The sequence below is a fragment of the Thermobia domestica genome, chromosome 10 (assembly GCF_964235325.1).
Source record: "Thermobia domestica chromosome 10, izTheDome1.hap1.1, whole genome shotgun sequence".
NCBI lineage: Eukaryota > Metazoa > Arthropoda > Insecta > Zygentoma > Lepismatidae > Thermobia > Thermobia domestica.
The window spans coordinates 250,714,300-250,741,901 of NC_137463.1; the positions used below are offsets into that span (position 1 = coordinate 250,714,300).

Genomic DNA, 27,602 nt, shown 5'->3' on the forward strand with positions numbered 1-27,602 from the left:
CCCATTGTTTACGTGTTATAGGCTGCCGAAAACATGAAAAAATGAATTCTAAAAGTCCATAGCTCCAAAACTATGGGAACTACTGTAGTCGGGTCAAGACTTCACTTAGGAACTAGTATGTGCCCTATACAGAAATATGTGTTTCAGAATCCTGAGGTACTTCCACAACAATTTTTACACAGGGAGTTTGACTACGGGCCTATGATATTAAGTACTCTCCAACTACCTCCATAAAAATTCTTGCGTGACTACCTTAGGATTCTAAAACATGTATTTTTGGATAGAGCACATACTAGTTCCTAAGTGAAGTCTTGACCCGACTACAGTAGATCCCATAGTTTTGGAGCTATGGACCTTTAAAATTCAATTTTTCATGGTTTTGGCATCCTATAACACGTAAACAATGGGGTTTTCGCCCTATGTTTATTAGAAGTTTTTTTTCTTTGTTTTACTCTCAGGAATCACTCCTCTGCTTTTGTACAACGAATTTAGCGCCATACTGTATAATATTCATAATATTAAGCATAGTCGGGAAGTTCAATATACAATTAATAAACAGTTACTTCAGAAAGAAAATTATATTAAGGACTTGGGTGCAATAATGAATTCAAAATTATCATTTAACAATCACGTGGGTTATATAGCAAAATTACATAGAGACAGGTTTTATTATCAGAATTATAACAAACTTTAAAACAATTAATTCTAGTGAAGCTTTACTTAATAGTTTAATAAGAATTAAGTTGAAACACGGACAATTAATATAAACGACTTTTGCCTTCGTTCCACAGTTAAGTCCGGTTAGGCTAAAGGAGACGGTGATAATGAGAAATGAGTGAAATGAAGAAAGTGGAAGGAAACAGAAGAACCCCGAGAAAACCCACGAGCACGGTGTTTGTCCACCACAAAGTCCACACGGCGCGAGCTGGTATCGAACCAGGGAGACCAAGCACTGGAGGTGAACGCTCTAATACTGAGCCACTGCGGCTCCCTTTCTCCCATTTCAATAAAATAGAAGCAATTCAGAAACGTTTTCTACGTTGCTTATATTTCCAGAAATATCAAGTCTCAGCTTTAAGACATAGATTATCATGCCAAAATGTGTCAAGTGAATTGTGTTATGCCAAATTATCTACTAGACAAAATACCAAACATTTTTATACATACTTTTTAAAGGTACATTTGATAATACTTCGTTTTTGAGTTGAATCAAATTAAGTGCAAAAATGGCAAGTACTCGACAAAGATATTAATTCTTGTGTGATACGTCCACAACGGAGCACTACAGAAATCATCATTGGTTCGAAAGTACAAAGCACATAACATTATATCACAAAAATTGCTGTATTTAGATTTTAGTATCTCATTTCAAACCTACTGTCAATTGTTGCGGCAAAATGCTTTATAATTTTCTATAAAGTATACTTACATTTTTGTTTATAAATGTTTTAATTTTATGTATTTTTGTTAATGGAGCTATTCCAATTTTAAATGATTTGTTAGAATATTAATTGTATACTCTTTATCATATTTCTATTATTATTTCTTTTATTTGAAATCTATCATAATAACAAGATCGTAAAATATTTTGTTCAGGTCTCCTGTAATTGGAGAATATATTCTCCGTTAGAGACAATAAATAAATTACTTTTGGATGAAATTAAGAAAATAAATCAGGGCTTAAATTTTGTTCACAAAATGAAACCAGACGAGAACATTTTCGAGATGAAACAAGAAAAGTTTTTCGAGAATGGAATTGAGACCAGAAATACTTCTTTGAGAATCAAGATAAAATGGGACATTATTTCTCACCTTGTGGGCAACAGTAGAAATGATAAATCAACAATTTCTGTTTAAAACATTGAACATGTTTGCACTAGAAATATACGGTAATTCCATAAGATGAAACGAACCTTCTTACTCAAACCTTTTAAAAGATTTTATGACAAATTGATCTTACTAAATAATTCTAGCACGATAATCATCCGTACAACAGGGAAAAAATAGAATTATTTCAAGGCACATACTGAATACGATACGTATAAACACTCATTTTTGCACTATGTTTTTACGTGAGGTACAATTAAGATTTCAATATCCTAACAAAATTTGGAATAAATAATATTGAAACAAATTTGTGGTGAAACAAATCAAAAAGCATTGTATTTTTCTTCTTTTAAAGAAATATCTCCAATGCAAACGTAGAACTAAGTTGTGAATACAACTTTTTCTGAATAATGTACCATCTATTGTTATTTGTGCAAACGTTAAATCTTAGAAAACTAGCAAAGGAACTTACAAGCAGAGGACAAATCATATTTAGTAATTCATGTTGTCCAGTTAAGAACTGAGTTTTAATCCGTCATGCAGCAAAAGATCTATATTTAATTTTGTTAAAAGTCATACAGCGAACACATTAGTATAATGCGTACAAAATTTACTCAAAAGAAAAACAAAGAAAAGCAGCTCTTAATTGAAGATGCACAAAGGGGAGAGAGTGTTTTGATTTAGAAAATTGTATCTTTTCTATTTATTTTTCTTTCTTTCTTTTCATTTTAAGAAAATGTGTATAAAATTGCAGTGCAGAGAATAATCTATGCTAGTATTACTTTCTCCTTACAGGCGCATATCCAAAGATAGCTTAAGATATTTCACCCTTCGTAACTACAAAATTACATACATTATGAGTAAATTTATATCTATTTACGTCGTGAAGCGTAGAATGTCTCAGACCATAACAACAAGGGTTCTTTACTGTGTATCAGCAAGTTACAAAAGGAGTTCCCAGCGTAATCGTTTCATATATACAGGGGTAAAAGTGGATCTGAATGGGTAGGGGGGAAGCATAACATCACGCCGTCCCCAGTGCCTGTCTTTGGCCATTGTAATTTTTAGGAAATCGATGGATCTCATTGATAATTACTTGGAAGTGGGGCAATGGCGTCCCCTGCGTTCCCTCCCACTTTTACCCACATAACTCTGGACGTTTTATGTGATACGACCCTGTCTTGGCGGCCATTTTGAAAATGGTGACCCATATGAAAAATCTTTTGCCACATCGCTTTTTAGTTTTTAAAGATGTATCGAACGAGGTATCACTCGCCCTATGTTTCTATTTAAAATTTTAAAGTTGGGCTCCCTTGAAAAGCGGCTCTGGGGGACACCGCGACAACTCCATTCGAATTACCCCATAGTATTTCCTATTTGAGTTTTTGTTCAGTTCATTTCTGTTCAACCGTTTTCGAGATATTTCCGTGGAAAGATTAAAATGGGCCACCCTGTATATACAGTGTGTTTGAAAAAGAACTCCCTAGTTTTAATGTGTCGGGGCCGCGGTGGCTCAGTGGTAGAGCGTTCACCTCTGGTGCTAGGGGTCCCGGGTTCAATCCCAGCCCCCGCCAAGTGAACTTTGTGGTGGACAAACACCGTGTGCGTGGGTTTCCTCGGGGTTCTCCCGTTTCCTCCCACTTTCTTCATTCCACCATTTCATTCATTACTCATCATCACCGTCTCCTTTAGCCTAACCGGCATAACCGTGGGACGTAAAACTCAAAGATTTCATTTCATTTCATTTTTAATGTGTCTTAGAATCTGAACAAAGTGACATACACTATTCTAGTTTGTGGTATTTGTTACATCAACTCTCCAAGTTTGGCTCACCTGCAGTTGGCAGGTCTGCTTGACCTTGAGACGGCACCAGTGCTGTTTTTCTTCTCTGTTTCCTCAGTTCCGTCCAGGCAGGCGTGCAGTGAAGAGCAATCTTGGCTACCACGAAGCCCAGACTTAAGTCCACTGAACTTTTTCTTTTGTGGCCACATAAAAAATGTTGTGTACAGTGAAAAGATCAGAGACATCAATCATTTACGGGGAAGAATCGTCGCGGCGGTTGGGACAGTTATACCTGAAATGTTGGTGAATATGTGGCGAGAAGTGGAATATCGTCTCGACGTGTACAGGGCCACAAATGGATCCTACGTTGAAGTCTATCAACATTAAACAGAACTTGAAGAAATTTTCTTTCATGATATGTACTCATTGATATAAGTTTTCATTCATTTCACAATTAAATTTATACTTAAAACTAGGAAGTTCTTTTTGAAACACCCTGTATATATATTTTTTAAGCCTAGACGACTAGTAGCTACAATATAAATATAAATATAAATATATATATATATATATATATATATATATATATATATATATATATATATATACTGGGTCTTTATAAAAGAATTACAGAATTCTAAATGCTTGTCATTTGTTTTCTGTGTTAAAGTAAAGCACCTTTCTGGTTGTGAGCTGTGAGGAAACTCATAAAATTTGTTGCCTACAAAGATTAGGTTGCGTCATTAGGTACCACTTCACTTTAAAACTTTTGGCATTATGGTGTCGGCCGGGTATCGTGAAATGGCAAATCCACTGAGGAAGGTAAAGTGCGTTAAGTGATTAACTGAAACTCAATGAGTGATTCGTGTACAACGTCGCGAGTATGGGAGATCCCAAGTAGATTACAATGAGCGAGTACTTGGCAATGCAAGATGACGGGTCATCGTACGATTTCAGTTGTCACACAGTGTAGCTATGGACAGACGGCTTTCTGGCAGATAGATCGGCAGAGAGGAGCAATTGTTTGGCCTCCTCGTGATCCCGACCTGACTCCTTTAGACTTTTTCTTTTCGGGACATGAAAATATCTGTTACATGCTTAGAACATTTAAGATTTCAACAGCAAACAATGAACACAATCGCATCACACCAGACATGCTGGTATAAACATGACAGGAGATAGAATATCGATTGGCCTTATACAGGACACCCAAGGTGCATATATCAAAATCTATTAAATACCAAATAAAAGTTCCGTTATATTCTTTCTTCGCATTAATTACATACTTTTCAATGTTTCTCATATTGACTATATAATAAGTTCAAGAAACTCCGGATATATTTTGTATAGAGCTTGTATTACTAGAATGTGATCGACTTGTATGCTTCATTATTGCAAGAAAACGACTGAGCCGTTTGAAATGAAGTTTCGAACATTAATTTGGAACCTCTATCGTGACATTTTGATAAAAATTAAGCATAGTAAAGAGACGAGCGGGAGTTACAATTTTATTTCAAAAACAGAGCATCTCATGAATTTCTCAAGTTATGGAAATGAAACTTGGTATATCAATTCCAAATTAAAAATACGCTGACATGTGTCCTAGCGTTTTTGAAAATTCTGATTTTACGAGGTGTAAGGGCAATTTCTATATTTTTTTCAATATATATAAAAACGACATTGAGGTTGTCTGTTTTATAACGTGAGGCCGCGGTGACTCAGTCAGCGGTTTGTCTCTGAGGCATGGGGTCCTTGGTTCTATCCCAGCTCGCGCCAAGTGCTTTATGATGGACACACACCGTATGCATGGGTTTTCTTGGGGTTCTCCCGTTTCCTCCCAATTTCTTCATTCCACCATTTCATTCATCTCTCATCATCATCGTCTCCTTTAGCCTAGGGTGGGACGTATTTTTCTCATCACGTGAAAACGGGTGAACAATTTGAAATGAATTTTTGAACATAGCACTTGAACTCGAGCCAAGTTTCCATCGTGTTATTAAAATATTTGTCCTAAGAGGGAACACCATTAAAATGTATACCCAATATAGAGTATCTTCTGAGACCCTCATGTTACGGAGGTGAAAAATTGTAAATGAACTCGTAATTCAAAACAAATGAACACATGCTCCAGTGTTTTCTTACAGTCTAATTTTAAGCGAGGACTGGGGGTAAGGGGGTCGATTTCTATAATTTTCTTCTTGATATATAAAAATGACATCGTGGTTGTCTGCTGAACCGTTAAACACTTAGGTCAAAATGAATTTGCTTTGTTTCACTTTTATTTAAATACAAAACGTAAAGGGGAAAATAAGATTCAAGTATATCTTTCAAATATTTTTCCTGTGCGAAGAACGGACATTCCAAATATTGTTTTAAAATATACTATAACATACAAAAACTCCATCCCGTTACTGATTGAAACATGCAATCGATACATGATGACTGGTATATTAACAACAGTATCCCTGCGCAATTTTTAAAATAAATATGGATAACTTTGAATGGCAAATTTTGCGAGAACTTATCAAAGAACAGGTGGGTAGAATTATAACCACTATCACTTAAAGGGTTCGCTATATATTACCGTTTTGCCATAAAGACGTAAAAGCATTTTTAGGTGAGTCATTCTGAGCGAGATTTTGCTCATTCATACCAGGCGAATACCGCGATCGTAGCTCTCAGGCCGTTTAATTCCTCCTCAATTTCCCTATTAGTCTGATCACCGAGGGAGGTTATCCCTCACAATAACGGGCTAACATGGCCGTAGATGCCGATAGTCCAGAAATCTAATTCCTAAATCCTAATCTATACCGATCAAAGTTAAAACCGAAAATAGTTAATTTTCTACCACTTTCGGGTTGAATATCTGTTCCACTCGGTTCCTAAATTTTGACTCTCTACATTGTCTCCAAATTTGGTGACGTGATTGGTCAAGTAGTTTTTGTTTATTTTTGGCTCCCACCCTGAAGGACGGACAGGGTAAATGCATTTTTTTTTTGTAAACAGAACTTCTGTAAAAAGTTGTAATTATATTGCACAACACGTAATCGGGTGACGTGTTGTTTTCCACGATGTTGTTTGCCACGACTCGATTTTCGTGTTGTTTGCCACGATTTTGTCATATTTACATTCCGATCTTATCGTATGTCATTATCATGAAAATTCACACATATCTGGAGTAAAAGGAAGGGTTGCCAGGCACCTCTGTTTTTGATCCTCTGGAGCAAATGGTAAGTATGCTCGCCTTTGGGACGAGACAGGTCTCATTAGACTTGCTGCTGAAACAGGACATTAAGCTCCAAACAAAGGAACACAAAACATCATTAATATCATAATAACTTAGTAAATTGATATAATTGCATTTTCTCTTTTAACGGAGTTTTTAATATCATCTCCCGTTATACCTAGGTATAATGTTCTGTTTTCCATTTGTGCTATTCGACTAAAGAACTGGGTTTCATATACTTAAGAAAAATGAAATGCAATATTTCAATTTTACGTCCCATGATTATGCCATGTAAGCTAAAGAATATGGTAATGATGAAAATAAATGAAAAATAGTGTAATGAAAAAAGTGGGAGGAAACAGAAGAACCCCGAGAAAATTCAGGCATACGGTGTTTGTCCACCACAAAACCCACTTCGCGCGAACTGGAAATGCAATCGTTCAGACGGTCACAAGAATAGGAAGTTACAAAATACGAACTATAACACAAGTATCTATATGTTAACTTACGAAGCTCAAAGTTGATGTAATATAGCCCTTCTGTTATTTCTAACTCGTTTCTAATATCCTGCAGGAGGCTTTCCATAATGATAGCATAGGAAGTAGAATTTATGCGCTCAGAAGCATGAAATAAAGTAATTGCTATAATATCACATCACATTTGGTACATACTCCTAGGCGGCTCCTATTAAAACCTTGTCATCTGCATTCTGTTCAAACTGCATGTTGTTCATGAAGAAAATTGTAAATGAGAAATAAAATGCTTCTATTGACTACTGAAATTTATGTACAAAGCTCAATCTTCTGAGATATTTTTTCAGGTCACCATCTTCTCTCAGATGATGAAGTATGGATCATATCATCAAGTGCATTTGTAGAGTTTCTAAGCAAATAGATTATTATTTCGAGTGGCTGAACTTACCTTGAATAAATTTAACTGTAGAACTTAAAATCCGATAGCGCAGTAACCCAATAACGTGATTGGGACCGTTTGTATTGTATGTATTGTGTTTATATTGTATGTATTCTCTTTATAAATATAATAGATTTGATTGTTATGATATAGTAATCTGTTTTAATATGGTCATCTGGCAACCCTTAGCTTATGAGTCTATTTTGTATAAATCTTCAAGATTGTGATATAAGATAAGCCAGAAAGAACAATACCGTGGCAAACAACACTAAAATCGAGTCGTGGCAAACAACACATAATCACGTAATGGTACCTTTCAAAATGAAGTAAAATAAAATCTAGTGTTACTTATGAACCACGCGCTATAAGCTTAAATATCCCCGGATTATTTTGTAAAAATGACTACAGTATTCTGGAAGATTGATAAATTAAGTTTGATTAACGTATTCGATGTATTTGGAATGTGAATTTAGAAATACAAAGCGAAGGTTCATTGACGTACAAGTAACCTTTCTTCTTGTACATTTTTTTTTTTTTTCATTTTTACCTTTCCTTGATTTTACTTTCTTTTCATTTTCTTTTCCAGAGTTTTAACATTTTAGTAACTGTTAAATAAATGAATGATTAAATGATGCTTTTGAACTGTCACACCACGATTTGACTAAAATAAATGCAATTGCCATCTGTTGAAAATGTTCAGTTAGAAATATATGATGTTGAAGAATGGAAAACTTGAGGCAAGTGTCATTATTGTTGGTGATCGCTGATGTCAGGAACAGGGGCACCCTCACGCATTTTTGCCCTCAAGAGGGCCGCCCTCACCTCACTCACCCTCATTTCGGTAGATGAAGGTGAGGGTGTCTGAGGGTGGGTGTGAAAGAGTCGATTGATGGTGAAGGTGGCAGTGAGGGAGTCGACTGAGGGTGAGGGAGTCAACTGAGGGTGAGGGAGTCAACTGAGGATGAGGGTGGCTGAGAGAGAGGTTGCGGGAGTCGATTGAGAGTGAGGGTGTGTGAGGGTGAGGGAGTCAATTAAGAGTGAGGGTGTGTGAGGGTGTCAATTGAGAGTGAGGGTGTGTGAGGGTGTCAACTGAGGGTGAGGGTGAGTGAGAGTTACCAAAAATGACCATCTCTGGTCAGGAATCACCACCACCCAAACGTTGTCGGTGTTGTTTTGAAACACCCTATTTATACTGCTGATTTTAACGAAAGTTCCTTTTATTTCTAATCGAAAAATTGAAGTCAAAAAATTCCACTACTTGGGAACAACTTGCTCTAATGTACGATTAACAGCCTCCGACTTATTATGTAGAAGTAGAAAACTCTTATGACGTGCAGGCATCGTATGGAATAATTTATAAATAAAGCTGAATTATGAATTTAGAGATATAAAACAAATGTTCATCCCTATAAAAGTAACCGTTCTTGTTCTAGACTTTATTTCATTTTACCCTTTCTAGATTTTACTTTACTTTTATTTTGTTTCTAAGGCTTTCTTTTACTACTTTAGTAACAGACAAATACATGAATGATCAAGTGAAACTATTCGGCGTTGTCACACCATGATTCCAGTAAGGTAAATACAATTGCCATCTGTCGGAAACGTTAACTTATAAACACGTTATATTGAAGAATGGAAAACATGGGACAAATGAAATTTATCTTGCTGATCGTTTTACAAAAGATACATAAATTAAGGAGTGAACGTTATGTGGGTAATCAATTTGAAACATGTGATAGATAAAATATTGCTAAGACATAATGATGTGTACAGTGACTATACCACAGGGGAGTAATGGGGGCAGGCGCTTTTCCGGAGGTGGGGTCATAGTGGCTCAGTAGTAGATCGCTTTCCTCTGGTGCGTGGGGTCCCAGGTTCGATCCCCGACCACGTATGTTTGTGGTGGACAACACCGTGCCCGTGGGTTTTCTCGGAGTACGTCCGTCTCCTCTAACTTTCTCATTCCACCAATTCTTACATCGTCATTCACTTGCTTAATCATTGTCTTCTTTAACACAAACGAGAGACGTTAAATTCAAAGATATCATTTCATTTTTTTTTCGGAGGCTAACCCTAGGCTTCAGACTACTCCCTCACCCATATATGATGTATTTAAATGAAATTCAAATAATATAAAATAACCCTTTTCAGTTCATAATAAAAATAGCCGCCCGCTAAAAAAAAAAAAAAAAAAAAAAAAAGTCTCTGCCTGTCCGTTAACTCCCTTCCCGCTCCAAGTTAAAGCTGGCGTCATCACTGCAGCCAAGGCAGTTTCTACGATCATTGTAATTCTGGATCTGTTATTTACAGCTGGGTGTTCCATGACGTAACACTTTGGTTCTCGGGTTCTCAGTAAAACACTCAGACAGAACAAGGAGAAAGCAGCAAAGCTATTATGCTGCCAAAATGTCTTGAGCCGTGGCAAAAATGTGAACTAAAGCTCACATCCTCACACACCCACGCGTTGAGCCAATAAGGGTTCAGCTGTTGCTAAGCGAGAGAAAGCGAGTGGAATTCCTTCAGCCGATAGTAGCGCTTGCAACGGAAGATTAGGGATCAAGTCAATGTGGCATATCTTTAGTATTGATACAAGACAATGGTGACCGGTAAACAAAGCGTACTGTAGTTTATAGTTTTGCAGAAACGTTAGTATTATTAAATGAAATGTTAGTAGTGAAACAACCGTAGATAGATTGGCTTAAATCATGAGATCATCAAAAAATATTATTAAAAAAAACCTTCACATGTCTTCTGAGCTGCAACGAGGAATCAACTACCCTCTTTCATAAACCTTCATAGTCTATGTCGCTATAGGTTATTCAACTGTAAATTGCAACCAAATCATACATACCCTTTCCTGCCTACTTTTGCTGTATAATATTTATCCTAGTTTTTTGAAAATCGTTTGCTATTTAAACTTTCAATTTTCTTTCTACAGTATCTATTACTTTTGCTAAGTGCTGTGTCCGAGAAATTTGAGGCATCCAGAACATTTAGAATCCGAAATACGTGCTTCCGAAAACCTCTGTTATAGACGTGAACATGATGTTAAGTTGAACTGAGATTATGTTGGGTTCGTATAATCAGAAACTTTGCATGGATTATATTTCTATCTTTATGGATCACATAATGTGACAGAGCAATGAACAATTATGTCATATGAATGCACAGCATACCGGTAATATTCTTTATATGTTTCTTCATAAATCAGGAGTACTTAGAGTATTGTATATTTGTAAGTACAGGAATACTTTTTCACAACCAAAACAGTAATAAAGTAATTTTTTTTATATTTTAAATACTTACTGAGGCCATAATAATCAGTTGAAATTCCCGATCTCCATTATCGTAGTCCAAGGGTTGAGTAATTACTAGCGCCGCTCTATGACTGCTTTCTAAAGCAAATTTCCCAGCGTCATTACCACCAATGATTGAATATTGCACCTCGGAGTTTGGCGTATTAGGTTTATCCCTGTCCACTGCATGAATTCCACGGAATATTGTTAAACCTGGAACAAAGAAAAGAAAACAAACAATAATTAATATTGGGCTATTTAATGAAGCGGAGGGCTTAAGTTTACAGATGGCCCTCCAGTTTCGAACGACTAAAAAAAAGCAGTTAAATTATTTAAAATTGTTAGGTTGGATTCGGTTAGGTTTGGTTAGGTTAATTTAGGTTTGATTAGGTTACCCAGTAAGACTTTAGTTAGACTAGATCAGTGACTAGACCCGGATTATCACTTACATTCAGTAATCTACGGTTCTCATAACAATTTAATAGATTATCTTCATTATTCTTATATAATTATGTAAAACTCAACGCGGAAATATCACATTCAACTCACCGATTCACCATCCTATATAACTACCATGCTGCTGAATCATCAAAACCTTCCGCGTCTTGCAAATAATACCAACTTCTACATATCTTTTCTCACATTAAACATACCGTAAGTACTTTGCACAAGATTTAAGGAATTTTAAAGAAAATCGCATGTAACTTACAAACGTAATGATTTAGAACACTGTATTTTAAACATATAATAGCTAGATATATAAGAAAAACATTAGTGCAAGTTCATTTGTAAACATTCAGTATGACCATAGTTATTAAAATATAAACTTTAGTGCAAAGTAACCCCATAGGCGGGGTTAGTTTGCACAACATACAAAAAAAGTATGTTCCACATACGAATATAACGTTTCTGTGCAATGTTTTCCCTTCATTATTTATACATTTTACTTTCTACACACAACTGCATGCAGTCTACAAATATTGATATTGCAATGAGAGTACTGGTATCGATACTTAGTATGAATTACCAATATTTGTAAAGAAAATGATGTGTTTTCTGGTACCGGCACAGAAACCACATTCTAATAGTTTAGCATATGTCCCACAAAAATGCCAGCTCAGGAACAGAAAAAAAAATCCCCGTGTACTGATTTGCCTTGGTTATTCCTTATGTCCAAGAATATCATTCCAACCATAATCAGTGGAAGATTTACGGGGTTTGGGACTTTCAGGCTGAAGCCCATCTAAAAGTATCTAATGTTAGTCATTCCTATGCGTATAAGCCTCAAGCTCCTCCCCCCAAAAGTCTAGTGTTTTTTTTTTTTTTTTTTAAAAAAAAAGAAGCCTTTGTGAGTGAAACCCCTCTCAAACTATTTTTCTGGACCCGCCACTGTTCATAATTTATTTTCAAACAAGAAATTCATATTCCGGCATCTTCCTAAATAGGAAATTTGCCTAAATTTAGAATGCAGGAGGTTCCAGTAGTAATAATTTCCTATCTAAGCGGTATTTTGTAACGGTGCAAAGTAACCCCGAATAGAGGCTGAAACCGCCTTCTCGCAGTTTTACTTTTTTTTTTTTTTTTTTGTGATTTTGAAAGTTTTACATTTCAATTTCAACTACTGCATCAAAGTCCCATTATACACATAGTATTCTACGAAACTGATTTAACTTTGATGGAAAATCTTGTACGTAATATCTTTCAAATGTTGGCGGCCTTCACAGCGACTACTTTTCACACTTCTACAACCACAAACCCTCCGCGTAATTAGAACTGATGTTAACCGCCAACATTACTACCAAAATACAGTTAGATGTTCCATCTTTCGGTAGCAGTTGAAACTTCCTCTTTACACTTCACGGTTTACCGACAGAGGACTGTGAAACTCTTTTCATATCTTGTGCAAAATAACCCCGTCTTACGGTGACTCTACTGCCAACCTTACACACCTAAACATTGCATAAGACCTCCAAATCGTCATTTCTTACCTCATTTCTCCTGCAAATTTTCCTATTTTTAAATAAATAATACGGAAGGCATCTCTAAACTTAACCCGATAGGAGACTGCGATTATCGAACAAAGCTTAGATTTTCTCAAAGTATCTCCTATATCGCCCACGTAATTGAGTTTAAATGTTCGAAGCCATAGTTACAAACCCATCGGTGGATAGAGTTTGTACAGTAATACTCAAACAAGTAAGTTTCATTTTTGTTTGACAGTCTGAAAGTAAAGAAGATTTTCGAACTATGCGATTGGAAATTGAATTTTTTCAGTTTTACGTCCCACGTTTATGCCGTGTAGGGTATCAGGAATTAAAATTTCTGGGCATCTGAGGCATCTAAAGCCATGTTAGTTCGTATGCATGAGGAATGACGTCCCTTCGCGATCACACTCTCCAGGAATTGGGAGGAAATGGAGTACTAAATTAATGGGCTGAACCAGAGGGAACTAGTTCTTCGGACGCAGGTTCCATATTAGAAAGTGTTTCTGGATACTTCTTTCAACTATCTATCCATTTATAAGCATATACATAAAAATGGAAGTGAGTATCTTTCTGACTTTGCAACGACATCTTGTATTTTCAGTGTAATTTTAAATATCTTTTCTTATATTTCCGGGCAATGTATGATTTTAAAATATGCACTAACCAGTTTGAAGAAGAAGAAGAAGAAAATACGAAAAAGAAAGAGAATCAAAATTGATTCTAATATGATGATTTTTTATGAGTTTTTGTCTTTAGGTTGTCATAACAACGTTTTGTAAATAAACGATATAATTCAGGAACCATCATATAAAGGGATGTACGCATAATTATAAAGGTGTGTATTTATTTCAATAAGTGTGTGTCGCAATACAAGTCAGGAAAGCTAAACGCAGCATAAACTGTTTTAAGTGATTTTAGTAATTTACTCTAGCTATAATTATGACTGAGGACCTGTGTATAACGAGTTACGTTATAACTTCATAACTCATGAACCACTCGACCGATCTTGATCAAATTTTCAACATAGGTCTGGGCCTAGGATGTTTTATTATTATTATTATTATTATTATTATTATTATTATTATTATTATTATTATTATTATTATTATTATTATTATTATTATTATTATTATTATTATTTCACTTTAATGATGCAACTTAAGGGAGGGCGAAGGAGAAGATATTTAAAAATGATCGAAAATGACCGATATCGGTTGTCGAATTTCGGGGGTCACTGAGATGAATAGTGACACTTCCGAGAAAGTTTAAAACCAAATTCAGCCCCGCAACTTGGGAGAGGGATAGGTCCTATATATGAGGTACTTGCGGCAAATAACCCCCCAGGGGAAATAAGGCACAGTGCAAAATTTCATAGGTTAGAATCACTGTAGGAGAAATCTGACATCATCACAAGTAACGATTACTCACACAATGCCTGAGAGAGTTCATCTTCTTGTGCATGGTTAGACGGAACACTGGCAGTATTGAAGCATCGAGAAGGCAGTTTTCATGCGCCTTATAATTTGAGGGAGCGAAGTAAGTTCATTTTTTCTATGTAGAATAAAGCTAACCCAAAATATCTTGTATATTACTGAGGATCATAGTGTTTAGTATTTGAGATAATGGTTACTTCGTTTCATTTCGAAACATGTTTGTAGATAATGATTTACTGACGAGTACATGGTTGGTATATAAGGCCCATCAAAAATCTACTGGCCCTCATTGCCCTACAAAACGTGTATGCATTGTTAAATACTTAGAAACTGGCAACTTTAATGTGTGTTACTTTGTTATTCTTTCTTGGCCAGTGCTACCCTCTATAGTAGGGCGATCTGTCGTGTTCGAGCCTAATTATTGACTATGGGGTTCGCAGGTTTGAGTTCTGCGTTGGTCTTTCATAATGTAAATCTCTATTTTTAATGCATGCGAATGGCTCATACCACTGTTTTTGGGTATATTCTAAACTCATTTTCGTGCAGCTTTGAGCATTCCAGGTACCGTTCATTATGCGACAAAGAATGGATCGGTGACATGCGAAGCTGTTAAGGGTGCGGTGTATGGGTACACGACGAATGCATTGGCTTGTTGACGCCGATGATGAAGAATTCATTTGCTACAAGTGTTATGAAGTGTAAACATTGTTGAATCTTAGTGTGAAATCTGTTTCCAGTGGTCGTTTGTTTATTATGTGTCCAAGCTGATTCTTTAAAATACAGTTAGTTTCAATGACATAACTAACGAGTGCATAACACAAGGTAGATTACCTTTATCCTTAATATTTCATATCCATATTGTTACTAACTATCGTTTTATTATTAGTATTTGAAGTGCTGTAAAAATGTGAGGTGTTAATTGAGTTCCAGTGGTCTTTCAGGTTGTAAAATTTTACTTTTCAAATGATGGGCCTTATTTACCTACCGTGTGCGGGCAATAAGGTCATTTTCTATGTTTCTCTTTCAATACGTTTTTCATACATTTAGCTCAATGTTTAAGTTAAAATTAACATAACATAAGATAGCTAAAAGATTGACAAATAAAATGCGTATAAATTTTTGTCTATTACATCATATGTATTTAACTAATAAAGCATTTATACTTAGGTGGGCCTTATTTGCCGCAAGTACCTCATATATAGGCTATATAGTGGCGGATCCAAGGGGAATTATAGGGGCTTAGCCCCCCCTTGACGCTCAGTTATACACTGGATAAAATCCTGCTTTACACTGGATAAAACGGCAAAATATGGTTTAGCCCCTCCCTTGATCATATCCTGGATCCGCCCTTGTATATATATATATATATGGATAGTGTCGAATTCATAGTTTACATGATCACTGAGACGAATAGTGACACTTCCGATGCTGTTTAAATCCAAATTCACCTCTTAATGTCCAAAGTGAAAGTATTCTCCCCGTGCGAAGAACTGGCATTCTGCTAGTTATTATATAAGAATCAATATTGAAACTGGAAGTTGTACCAATTTTGGCTACTTCCCAACTCAATAGAAGAATAATTAAAGAAATTTATTTGTAGGATACTGAACATACTTCGAATAACTGTTTTGTCGCGTCCTATCACCTTTCTTGCACTATGGAATACTATTATATTATTGAAACAAAGATAAAATTAATTTTGGTAGCTTTTACGAATTGGTGACGGAGGAACGGGAAGATACTGAGATTGGGAAGCAGTCAAATATTTTTTCGGAAAGCGGATTCGCGCATTTTTTCTCGAAGAGAAACGAAGATACCCCCCCTGGATCTCGATGTGCATGGTTTATTATTGACGTTGTCATCATTACCATTCATCATTGTATGTAAAAAAATAACTTATAACAGAACCATGAAACATGAACAGAACACTACTGCACAACACAGGTTAATGTCAAAGAACAGAATACTACTGCACAACACAGGTTAATGTAAGCAATGCGATTGAGCGCCAAACCGAAAGTGAAACAGAAGACGCCGACACTGATGCCAGATCTGGCAGACGCCCATTCCCGGTATAGTGAAAGTGACGGCCACTCGCTGAAGTGAGCGCTAGTATTACTGCCACTGCGGTAGCAGTCGCTTTTATGTAGTTGTTACAAAAACAATATTTTTAGCGCTGAATGTAAGGGTGTCATTTAGGTGGGGCAGAGAGAGGCGATTGCACCCCCTGAGTTTGAGATATATATATAGATTTTATCAATAGAATAGTAGAAAGTCAGTGAAAAACGCGAAATTTTGTTTATATGAAGTGGCCTTGTCCCCCCCTCCCCGAAGCAAAATCTAAAATGACGCTCCTGGCTGAATGTAATATACTAATATACTAATCATCATAATTGGCTGGATTATCAACTCAAAACAAATAGGGATTAACTATAAAGACGAGCCGCTAACTATTTTTTCATGAGTTAAATTAAAACATAAATGTGATAAATTGATTCTATACATAAAATTGTGTCCGTAAAAGAATGTTACTCTTTTGTAAAAATGCCCCAGTAAAATATTAGCAAACTTTGAAAATCGATAAATCGGGACAATATGCGTCCCGACGAGTATTCGGTCGGGACGCGGGACAAATAAATCAGAAATCGGTACAGTCCCGACAGAATCGGGACGGTTGGCAACCCTGTTCTCACCGTCACTTATCGTTTCTGCTTTATGTAGATCAACATTGGAACCGAAAGTTGTAGCAGATTTCTCACTTCCGGTTTTATTAGAGGGCATTACTGCTGTATCGCCGGACTACACGAAAATCGAAGAAAAGGAAAAAATTATTCACTTTCTCTCCCAAAATATTAGATTGTGACCCTAAGTCACTTGGTAGTGATTATTGTTGGGAATACATTGTGGACGTTTGGCATAAAAACTAATGCATAAAACACGAATCAACTTGTGCTAAGTGGCCACTAAAAAGCACAAATGCTATCTAACTGAGTCAGGGCAGGAAAAAAGCAGGGAGGCCAGAGCGGTAGCGAGGGGATGCGTCCGTAGGGAGTAGGCACATCAGCGGCGGTGGGTATATGCATAAACAAGGATAATGGAAGAACATGTTGTCATAAAAATACATGGCTTATGTGTTGCATAGCTTTGGGGGTGATACTAAATGCTATCCAAAAAAACTACCAAAATTTACTAAATTTGGGTAGATTCGATTAGGTTTGGTTAGATGTTGCTCTTCTTTTCTGTAGTTTCAATTCGTTTCCACACTTAAAATATACTGTTCGCCTGTTTAGTAGACCATGCCTTTCACACAATTTCAACGACCGACACTCCTTATTTTTGTATAGATCTAACTCGATAAAATTCTAACACGAGATATGTGACAATCTTGCCGCTGACGCGTCATTTCCATACTGTCTTTCCCACAAATCATAACAAGTGTACCTCTCCACCAAATAGTCCATTCTGCCTTCATATATAATGCCGCTTACAAAATCAAAAACAATTAGCAACAAGTACGAGGGCCATCTGGAAAGTGGTACCCGTTTGCACCGCATGAAGCGCTGTCGACTCGGGGAGCCGCTGGGCAAGATCAGACCGCGTCAGTGGCTTGTCTGCCTGCTCTGTCCGAGGTTGTGTGACGCTAGCAGTGCCTGTGTTGTGTCTGTGCTCGTTTATAATGATTAAACGAATTGAGAATCCCGCCAGTTGTGAAGTGTGGGCCGTGATTAAATTTCTTAATGCACGAAACGTTCGACCTTGTGAAATTCATCGCCAATTAAAGGAGGTGTATGGAGACAATGTGATGGACGAGTCGTCTGTTCGGCGCTGGTGTCGCAACTTCAACCTGGGGAGGGGGAGTACACACGACGAGGAGCGTTTAAGGAGACCATCTGTCCTTACAGACAAACTGCTGAGGTCAGTAGACGAATGCGTGAGGAAAGATCGGCGCGTCACAATTGATGAACTCTGTGAACATTTTCCTAATGTGTCTCGAACAATTGTTCATGAAATTATCAAAAACCATCTGCATTATTCAAAAATCTTTGCAAGGTGGGGCCCCTCGCATGCTCACAGATGAGCACAAAATCAAGCGTATGGCTGCAGCACTGACGTTTCTGGGACGTTATTCCGATGAAGGAGACTCTTTCCTGAATCACATCATTAAGGGGACGAAACATGGGTTTGTTATGCATCACTTTATGAAGTTTAAAGATTTTCTGGCGGGAAAAAGATTTAACAGCGATGAAGAACTTAAACGAGACGTGACTACATATCTTAATACGCTGGCTGCGGAGGACTATGACGCTGGAATACAAAAACTTGTCACATGGTATGACAAATGCCTCAATTTGCTTGGTGATTATGTGGAGAAGTAGTGTAAAGTATGCTCTTTCCAATGTGTGACAACAAGATGTGTATAATTGTAAATATGTACTACTGTGTCTTTATTGCATAAACGGGTACAACTTTCCGGATGTCCCTCATATTTTGTTAACTTCAACTATTCCCCTCACCTGACTTTCACTCACTCTTCCCCATCTAAAATTAGTCCGGCGATACAGCCGTTAACCTTCGTAGAGAGTTAAGGATGGAAATGAAATGCATTCTTTGGACACATAATCGATCACAGGAAACAACTGCTGGCTCTGTTTTTACAGTTTTTGTTTTAAAGTGATCAACATTAAAATCGAAAATGGTTTATTTATACCATTTCCGGTTTGGGAGTATCATCTCCTACAATGAACTGTTACGTCTAACTTCTGATCGTCTACATCGTGATCAAAATTGATGGTGATCCGTTAAGTAGTGCTTAAGATTTTTTTTCTCTCGAACGCACAGACGGAATAAATATATAAAGAGGTTTTGATACTCCAAAGTTCTTTTTAAAACACTAACAGAACAACGAAAAAAATCATTATTATAAGGCTCTCCTGACGAATGAAAGAATATTTACAAAAAAAAAGAAAAAAAAGAAAAAGAAAAAGAAAAAAAGAAAAAAAGAATGAAAGAAAGAAAGAAAGAAAGAAAAGAAGATAGCTAAATTTCATCTTTACATAACGAAACGAGAAGGAAAGTTTAGACCCGATTCTCTGTATTATTACTTTCAATAAAGAATAGTTTTCTGTGACAATGTACTTACCAGTCGGGGTAACTTCATCAACGGTAACATGGTAAGGTACATCTACAAACTGTGGAGCGTGGTCGTTGACATCTTCTACGTATACTGTGATAGACAGGAAGGAGGAGATCTAGAACAAACAAAATAGGAAATAAATAATAAAAAAGAAGTAATGAATAATAATAATAATAATAATAATAATAATAATAATAATAATAATAATAATAATAATAATAATAATAATAAAATATGCCTTAATACCAGCTAATTATTCTAACACGAACAGAATTCTAACTTGTATGGAATCAGACTTTACACAAAATAAGCGAATCACAAAGTAAATAGTTATCGTACAAAATTTTATAGAGAACAATGCTGACAATTAGAATTAAAATGTATCTGTAAACAAATGTTAGAAAATGTGATTAGAACGAAGCAGTTGGTGTCAAATATAGAAGTAGGAGGGGATAAAATAGAATAAGTGACTAGTTTTCGATATCCCGGTAGTATTATTAGTAATGGTATGAAGTGCGAGCGTTGCAAGGATACGAATGGGGAAAGCAGTCTTTAGGAGGAAGAAAATATTATTTTGTGGGACCTTGAATAAAGAATTGAAAAAAAAAGACTTATATAAAATGTTTTGTGTGCAGTATTGTACTGTATACGGAAGAAACATCGACATTATGCAAAAATGATTAAAAATGACTTTTGGCTTTTGAAAAATGGCTTTTGAAATGTGGGTGTGGAGAAGAATGGAGAGAGTTAGGTCGAGCGTAAAACGAAAGACATGAGTTACAAATGCTAAGGGAGATGATATTTTGAGATTTTATTAAGAACAGGTTGGGACATTGGCTAAGAAGGAATTGTATCATGAGGGATATGCTAGAAGGTATGGTTGCATAAGAGAGGGAGTGAAGGATGGACAATATGAAATCAGAAAAAAAAAGTACTCGAAGACGAAGAGGGTACTAGAAGACCGTGGAGCATACGAGCTTCTCAGTTGCGGCAAGTGACGTGCTAATAATGGCAGAATACCTATGATGATGACGATGATGATAATGATGTTAATAAAACGTAACATGACAAATTTCTATTTGAAATGTTAGAGTGGCCACTCCCCTCGCCAAGTAAGACGTCTGTAACGATTACTCTGGTAGTGGCAAACACAAAGAGCTTACGCAGATGCTCTTAATTTCCTCATCCTTTCGTAGAAGTCGGAAGTTCGAAAAGGGACTCCTTCTCTTCACTCTCACGACGACAGCGTAATCACACGACTATATCTGCAGCTCGTCGTCTGTGCCACGATCCTTAGTCACGGTACTTGTGAGAAGCTTCTACCTCAGACAATCATCACCATCATCATAGGTATTCTGTCATTATTGGTAAATCACTTGCAGCAACTGAGAAGCTTTCAAGATCCACAATCTTTCCTTAACATCTTCGTCTTCACGCACGATTTCTATGTTTTGATATCGTCCATTAATCGTATTCTTCTTCGCCCCCTCCCTTTCTTTCCTGCCTCCATAATCTCGAGCACGTCCCTCATGATACAATTTCTTCTTAGCCAAGTCTACCCTCTTCTTAATAACACCTATAATTGTTCATTTCTCCCGTATCTTTCTAATACCCTCTCATTCGTTTTCCGCTCGAACCAGCTAATTCTCTCGGTTCTTCTCCACGCCCACATTTCGAAACCTTCCAGTCGTTTTTCATTACTTTTGCGTAATGTCTATATTCAGTGTTGAATTCTGACATTTTCACCCGGGGGGAAATGTCAACTCCTCGGGGGGGGGGTTGCTTTTCTGTATTTTTGCAAGAAAGCAGCATATTTAACAATTTCATTCACATGCACATGTTACCTAATATTGAGACTAATTGCTGATAAATATTCAATGTGAGATTATAATTTAAAAAAAAAAACAAACAATAATTTAATTTTATCTAGAACATTAAATAAAGACTGGCAAAAATATTTTAGACTAAACTTTAACTGCTATTTACAGTACCTATCTTTGTTATTATTTCCTATAATCAGAAGTTACTGATTGTGACTAATGTAGAAGTTTTTAAAAATATTTAAATTAACTCATATATTTTTTGCCCTAAAACAAACATAGATAGGAAAACCTTAACAAAAAGTTATCATTCTTTCTCACACTTCTGATTCTAAATCAAGCATATTAGCCTTGGTTTCTGCACTGCAATAGTTTAGTTTACGAAATCTTCAGTAGGATTAGTGCCGTGTCGTGGAAAATCAGTTCTTGGTGCGAGAGTATACGAGGGCACTCGCGTATATATGAGTGAGGTAGACAAAACAGGCGCGAAAGGTGAGAAAATTTTAAAAAGTAAGCCCTACTTTTCCTTGATTTTGAGCATTTTTTATTAATTTTTTCCTTTCATTTTATATATGTGCACATGCCCACATGTGCACATATGTTTCATTCCTCTTTTTTTCCCTTCTTTTGTTTTTCCCTCTCGAATTTTGCGCCCCTTACTTCGGCGTCCGGGACCGTCACCCCGCTTGCCTAGGGTGACCAAATTGTCAACTAGAAAAAACGGGACAACTTTTTACTTTTGGATAGGCTGCTCTCCTAAATATATATTTTTGTCTCTCCGTTCTCTCTCTCTCTCTCTCTCTCTCTCTCTCACACACACACAAAATAGGGGGGCAAATTTACACTTTTTCGTTTTAAAACCTATTGAAAAGGTTGTGGAATTAATTAAATAACAAGTAACTATCAGCAGTAACTATCAGTAACGAAAAATGAAATTTTGAAAACATTATTATATATGAAACATTAATCAATATCTGTCAATCAATAAAATCGGTCATCGGCAGAGTTTATAACAAACTACTCTCAGCATCGGATTTGAACTCCCTTTATTTGCTTTTTCTTACTTTTAAACATTATTTCACTTACAACTAGTTTTCTTTTTACTTTAACTTTTATAGTTCTATACTTTTGTTCCCCTTTCGTAAATGACAGTATGTTACATCTAAGTCAAATCACGGAAACACTGTACTGTACTGGTGACAGTACCTCAGTCTTCCACCGCCCGAAACACTTTGTTTTTCATAAGATTTTGAGCCCCTTGCACTGTCATCTGCGGAGTGGGAGTCTTGGATGGGGAGGCCTAGGAGGGAAAACAGTGCAACCACCACATCCAATATCTCAAACGTCGTAATGACGTTGCTCAGTAATTATACATATTCCAATATAATCACATAGCTTAGAAAATAATAATTATAAATTAGGAAATTTTAGATTAGAAAGTTTTTTGTGCCTAATGAACGTAAATACGGGACATTTTGGCGTCCCGGGAAATTTTTTCGGGACACCGGGAATGGTAGTGAAAAAACGGGGCATTCCCGTTTTTACGGGACGGTTGGTCACCCTACGCTTGCCCCTCCCACATGACACGAACTGAGCAGGATCTTTATCACCTTCAATAGCAATCTTTCACTTATATACTACTATTATATTGATAAATTCTATATAAATCTCTAACCCAGGAGTAGAGATGCAAAAAAGCCGGCTTTTTTGAATCGATGTTTTTTTTTCACATAAAAAGCCGGCTTTTTTGGGAAAAAAACGAGAATTTTGGAAATTTTGGCTTTTTTCATTTTCATGATTTTTCTATCTAAATAGCTTTCTTATAGCATATTCTATACTTAGATAAGAATTCCATGACCTAAACGCCATATTTCGCTCTAAAATTCACCATCAAGATGGATGGAGCACATGTTTTACGAATTAAAGCTAACATGAAGAATGTAGTATTTGAGGGCAATTTTAGAGGCTATTTAACTTTATTTTAACTTTTGAGTTATCGATATTTTTTTCTTCTCGATATCATTTCAGTTTGTCGTCTGTTTCATTTCTAAGAGCTTAGTCTCTAGCTTTTAACGCAGAAGTTAAACTTACGTTTTTCTATATATCCGTCAAAGCGTACGTTTTTCAACATATCCGTCTAACCGTACTTCCATATTTCTGTTATACTGTAGCTGTGCAACGATTTAGCAATAATTTTCCGGATACAACCTTGAATACTAATTTATACAAATAATCAGTAGCGGATTTAGAAACGTACTTTGGGACGGGTTTCTCTGATTGTTTCATTTTCTAAAATCTCCTAATTTTATTTGGGAGGAGCTTGAAGTTTATGAGTACAGGCATAACTAATACTGTATTTCGTTTCGTTTATATATTTAGCGATAATCTTCCGGATACAACCTTGAAGATCATTTTATACTGAGAATCAGTGGCGGATTTAGAAAAGTATTTTGGGAGGGTTTTTTTCTTACTAATGTTTAGTTTTTCTAAACATTCGTAATTTTTATTTGACGGCAGCTTAAAGTTTATGAGTAAAGGCATAACTAATAGATATTTCGTTTGTTTTAGACATTCCGTAATTTTGGGGAACAGGCTTCAGTCTGAAAGACCGCCCCCCCCCCTAACCCGCGCAAAACCGTCACTGCTGGTAATTAGTAATAATAACGATTTAAAAACAACAATAAGAAATGAAGTCAGCCAACTCACAGTACACGCACTATTTCTACTTCATAGATGGAATGAAGAAAAGTTTTGTCAGAATGGTCGAATGCTGAGTTGAATTCCGGACTTCTCGATAGAAGCGCAAAAGCTCCAGTCAATCATGTTTGTTGTGCAGTTGTATTTATCTTAACTTAAATATATTCCGTAGTCCTTTTTTTTCTTTTGGTGTTGGTGGGGTGGGGAGAGTTCCATAATAATATGAAGGGTGTGAGCCAAGAACATGGTAACTAACAAATTTTCAATTGCTGAGTTACGCAGCATCAAATAGGCAGCAACGCATACCGCTTTGTTTAATCCCTCATGTATAGACTTATGTGAAAAATCAGCTTTCCGACTTTCAAAATGGATTGTGCAGCAGAAAATTTCTAATTTCTTAAAATAGTAAAATTATGGGTTACCATGTTCTTATCTCACACCCTTCATGTTCAATCCCTCTTGTTAAAAATACAGAAAACTTGAGGACTGAATAAACCGTGATGGTGCTTATATAAAACTGTAGAATTTCAAGAATATACAAAACCAAAAGCTCTAGGTGTGCAGCCTTTAAGTGTATCATATAAATCTAAGTATTTTTCTTATGTTTTATTTTAATTTTATTTTGTTCCAAAAAGAGGGTATGGAATATTTTGAAGTAAAAATACTACATAGAATTTTGCTACTTATTTGAGTATTTTTTTAAAAGAAGTATTTACTTTTAGGGTTGGCTGGTTTACACCAGCTGTTTTTTTTTTCTTTTTTTTTAAGTAAACAACTGGTTTAAACCGAAAAAAATAAAAGGTACGAAAAATGCGAATCGTGTGAACTTCATGGTGACGTTTCCATACATCAAACCATCTGCATTAGTTTTATTTCCTTTTTACCTTTTAATCAAGGTGTCCCATGTTCAATTCTCGGTCGAACCACAACCCTTCTTTCATGCGTAAACAAAGTAGCGGTTCAGATGTCACTTCAAGCGAAAGTCTTCTCCTTGATAACCTCGGTATTACGTAAGGATGTTAAGTCTGAACATACGAAACGAAACTAAATTGTATATTTCTGCATGCCTGAATGCCTGTTGTTTTATAAAGAAGCCAAGGTTGCTTAAATATACCGTAAACTGGGGCGACTTCGGACAGTCGGGGCGACTTCGGACATTATGACGCCTATGAGTTTTAATGTTCTCTCTCATTGCTGTCGTGCTTCAAATAAACCACAATGCATTACAATCAAGTCTGTATTGTTGGTTTTACCGACTTCAGTTATTATAAGTTCTATTGTTGGCACCAACCCTTGAAAAATAGTCTTTGTTCTTGCCGATAATATTTTCTATTTTTACCGCGTGGCTGAAAAACCTCTTTGTTGGGAAGCCTTCGCCGAATGTCAACTTAAGTCGAATATCCGTTCGCACGCACCTGGTGTTCGGTATTGAATTTAGCCAGTCAGTTCAAATGTAATCATTAGAGAGGTTCAGCTGAGAACGTTAATTTGAATTGTAAGCCAAGTGTGAGGTGACTTCGGACATGGTACGAGTGTATAAGAAAATTGTAGGGGGTCGGCCCTATCGACATTACAGCAGTGAAAATTTACAAAAGGCCATAAGTGCGGTCCTTTCGAGGAAAGTATCAATAAGGCAAGCTGCGAGACAGTATCAGGTACCAAGGAGTACCCTTTCTGACAAACTAAGAAACAAGCATCCAGGTCACCATGGAGGTCAGAAGTGTTTGACATTCAAAGAAGAAGAACAGCTTGTACAGGGACTCATGAAATGCGCTGAATGGGGTTTCCCGTGTCGAATATCAGACGTTCAGCTCATAGTTCAGGGCTACTTGAACAGAGTAGGCAGAGTAGAAAAGCGATTTAGGAATAATTGCCCAGGTTCCGAATGGTGCAAGTTATTTCTTCAGCGCCACCCTGAACTTTCACACAGATTTGGAGAAAATGTAAAACGATTTCGCGCTGCTGTTAATTGTGAGATGCTAAAACAACTATTTCGACAATTTGGAAGAAGTTCTGGATGGCGTACCACCATCAAATATAATAAATTACGATGAGACAAATTTCACAGATGACCCTGGCAAATCCAAGGTGATTGTAAAGAGAGGATGTAAACACCCAGAACTCATAAGGGACACGTCAAAAGCCAGTGACTCAGAAAATACCCCATGCATTGTTTGCAGTGAGTTGTGGTCGCGAAGTAAGCCTGGAGAAGAGTGGGTCAGGTGTCAGGTTTGCAAAGGATGGGCACACGAACAGTGTGCAGAGTTTCCCAGAAAGCAATATAAGTGTGTTATATGTAAGTAAAAAATGTGTATCTTCTTTTGTCAATCTCAAATTTCTTATGTCTCATTTCCTTGTTTTTTTAACACTACCCGTATTGGTTTCATCATCATTGTAAATTGAAATAAAGCATAATCCTGAAATGAAAACAATAAATGTAAAATAAATAAAAATAAACCTAAAAACAATTATTAAAAAGTCAATTATGACATGGTTAATCACCCCGTATAATACACTTAACAAATTATGTCCGAATACACTCCTGTTGATGCACATAAATCGGAAATACATTAAAAATAAATAGTGTCCGAAGCAGCCCCAGAATGTGAGGTGACTCCGGACATCGTTTATGTTTTTTTTACTATTGTTGTAACCATGTCTACTTTCTTTGCTGGCCATCAAATGATAAGTAAAGCCTTGACTAATATATATTATTTTTTCCATTATGATATTATAATTATTACAAACATAAACTAAAAAAAAAAACTTTAAAAAATGTCCGAAGTCACCCCAATTTACGGTACTGATATAAATTGACAAAATTTATCGATTGCCTACGTAGCTTCCAACATTAGCTTGGATTGTACTTTCAATGATATGTACGCACTAAATTTGTAATTTAATACCTCAGTTTTAGCGTACTGATTATGATACGTTGACCTTTAAATTTTACATGCAAAGCAATAACAGGATTTTTTCCGTTATTGTTTTACATTTAGAGTAATGACGGGATTTTCCCGATGGCTAGGGCGGGAGTTTCTCAATTTAAGAAATTTACTGACCGGACTTCTTTAAGCTTATGTGACCTCTTCCAGCATAACCCCGTTGTTGCATAATAACACCAAGGCGAAACAAACTTATTTCTGTCAATATGTAATATAAATACGTAAAGCAAAATATCTAAACCCAAAAAAAAAAAAACCTGGTTTAAACCAAAAAAGCCTAGTTTAAACTCCCCCCAAAAAAACGGGTTTTTGGCATTTTCAAAAACAACCATGGCTCTTGCCAACCCTGCTTACTTTTGTATGTAGGAGGTTAAAAAAATCTTATTATATACATTGGTTAATCCTTTGGAATTCATAATGTAAATATGTTGAGAAGTAAAACTGTTTGAAATATCTTTTCGAAATTCATGGTTTATTTTCGAGGTTTTATATTATTATCGGCATCAACCACTAATTAAATGACTTTTTGTGTTGTAGAGAAGCGA

General features: G+C 36.2%; 1 protein-coding gene across 3 annotated transcripts in view; it reads right to left on the reverse strand.

The window, feature by feature from the left end:
- Positions 1–27,602, reverse strand: part of Cad89D (cadherin 89D) — a 379,672-nt gene that overhangs the window by 149,288 nt on the left and 202,782 nt on the right. For all 3 annotated transcript variants that reach the window (XM_081729479.1, XM_081729481.1, XM_081729480.1), the window contains exons 5-6: positions 19,602–19,710; positions 11,054–11,256 (exon numbers count right to left, since the gene is read on the reverse strand). In XM_081729479.1, coding sequence (XP_081585605.1) covers positions 11,054–11,256; positions 19,602–19,710 — 312 coding nt within the window. The remainder of the gene's footprint in view (positions 1–11,053; positions 11,257–19,601; positions 19,711–27,602) is intronic.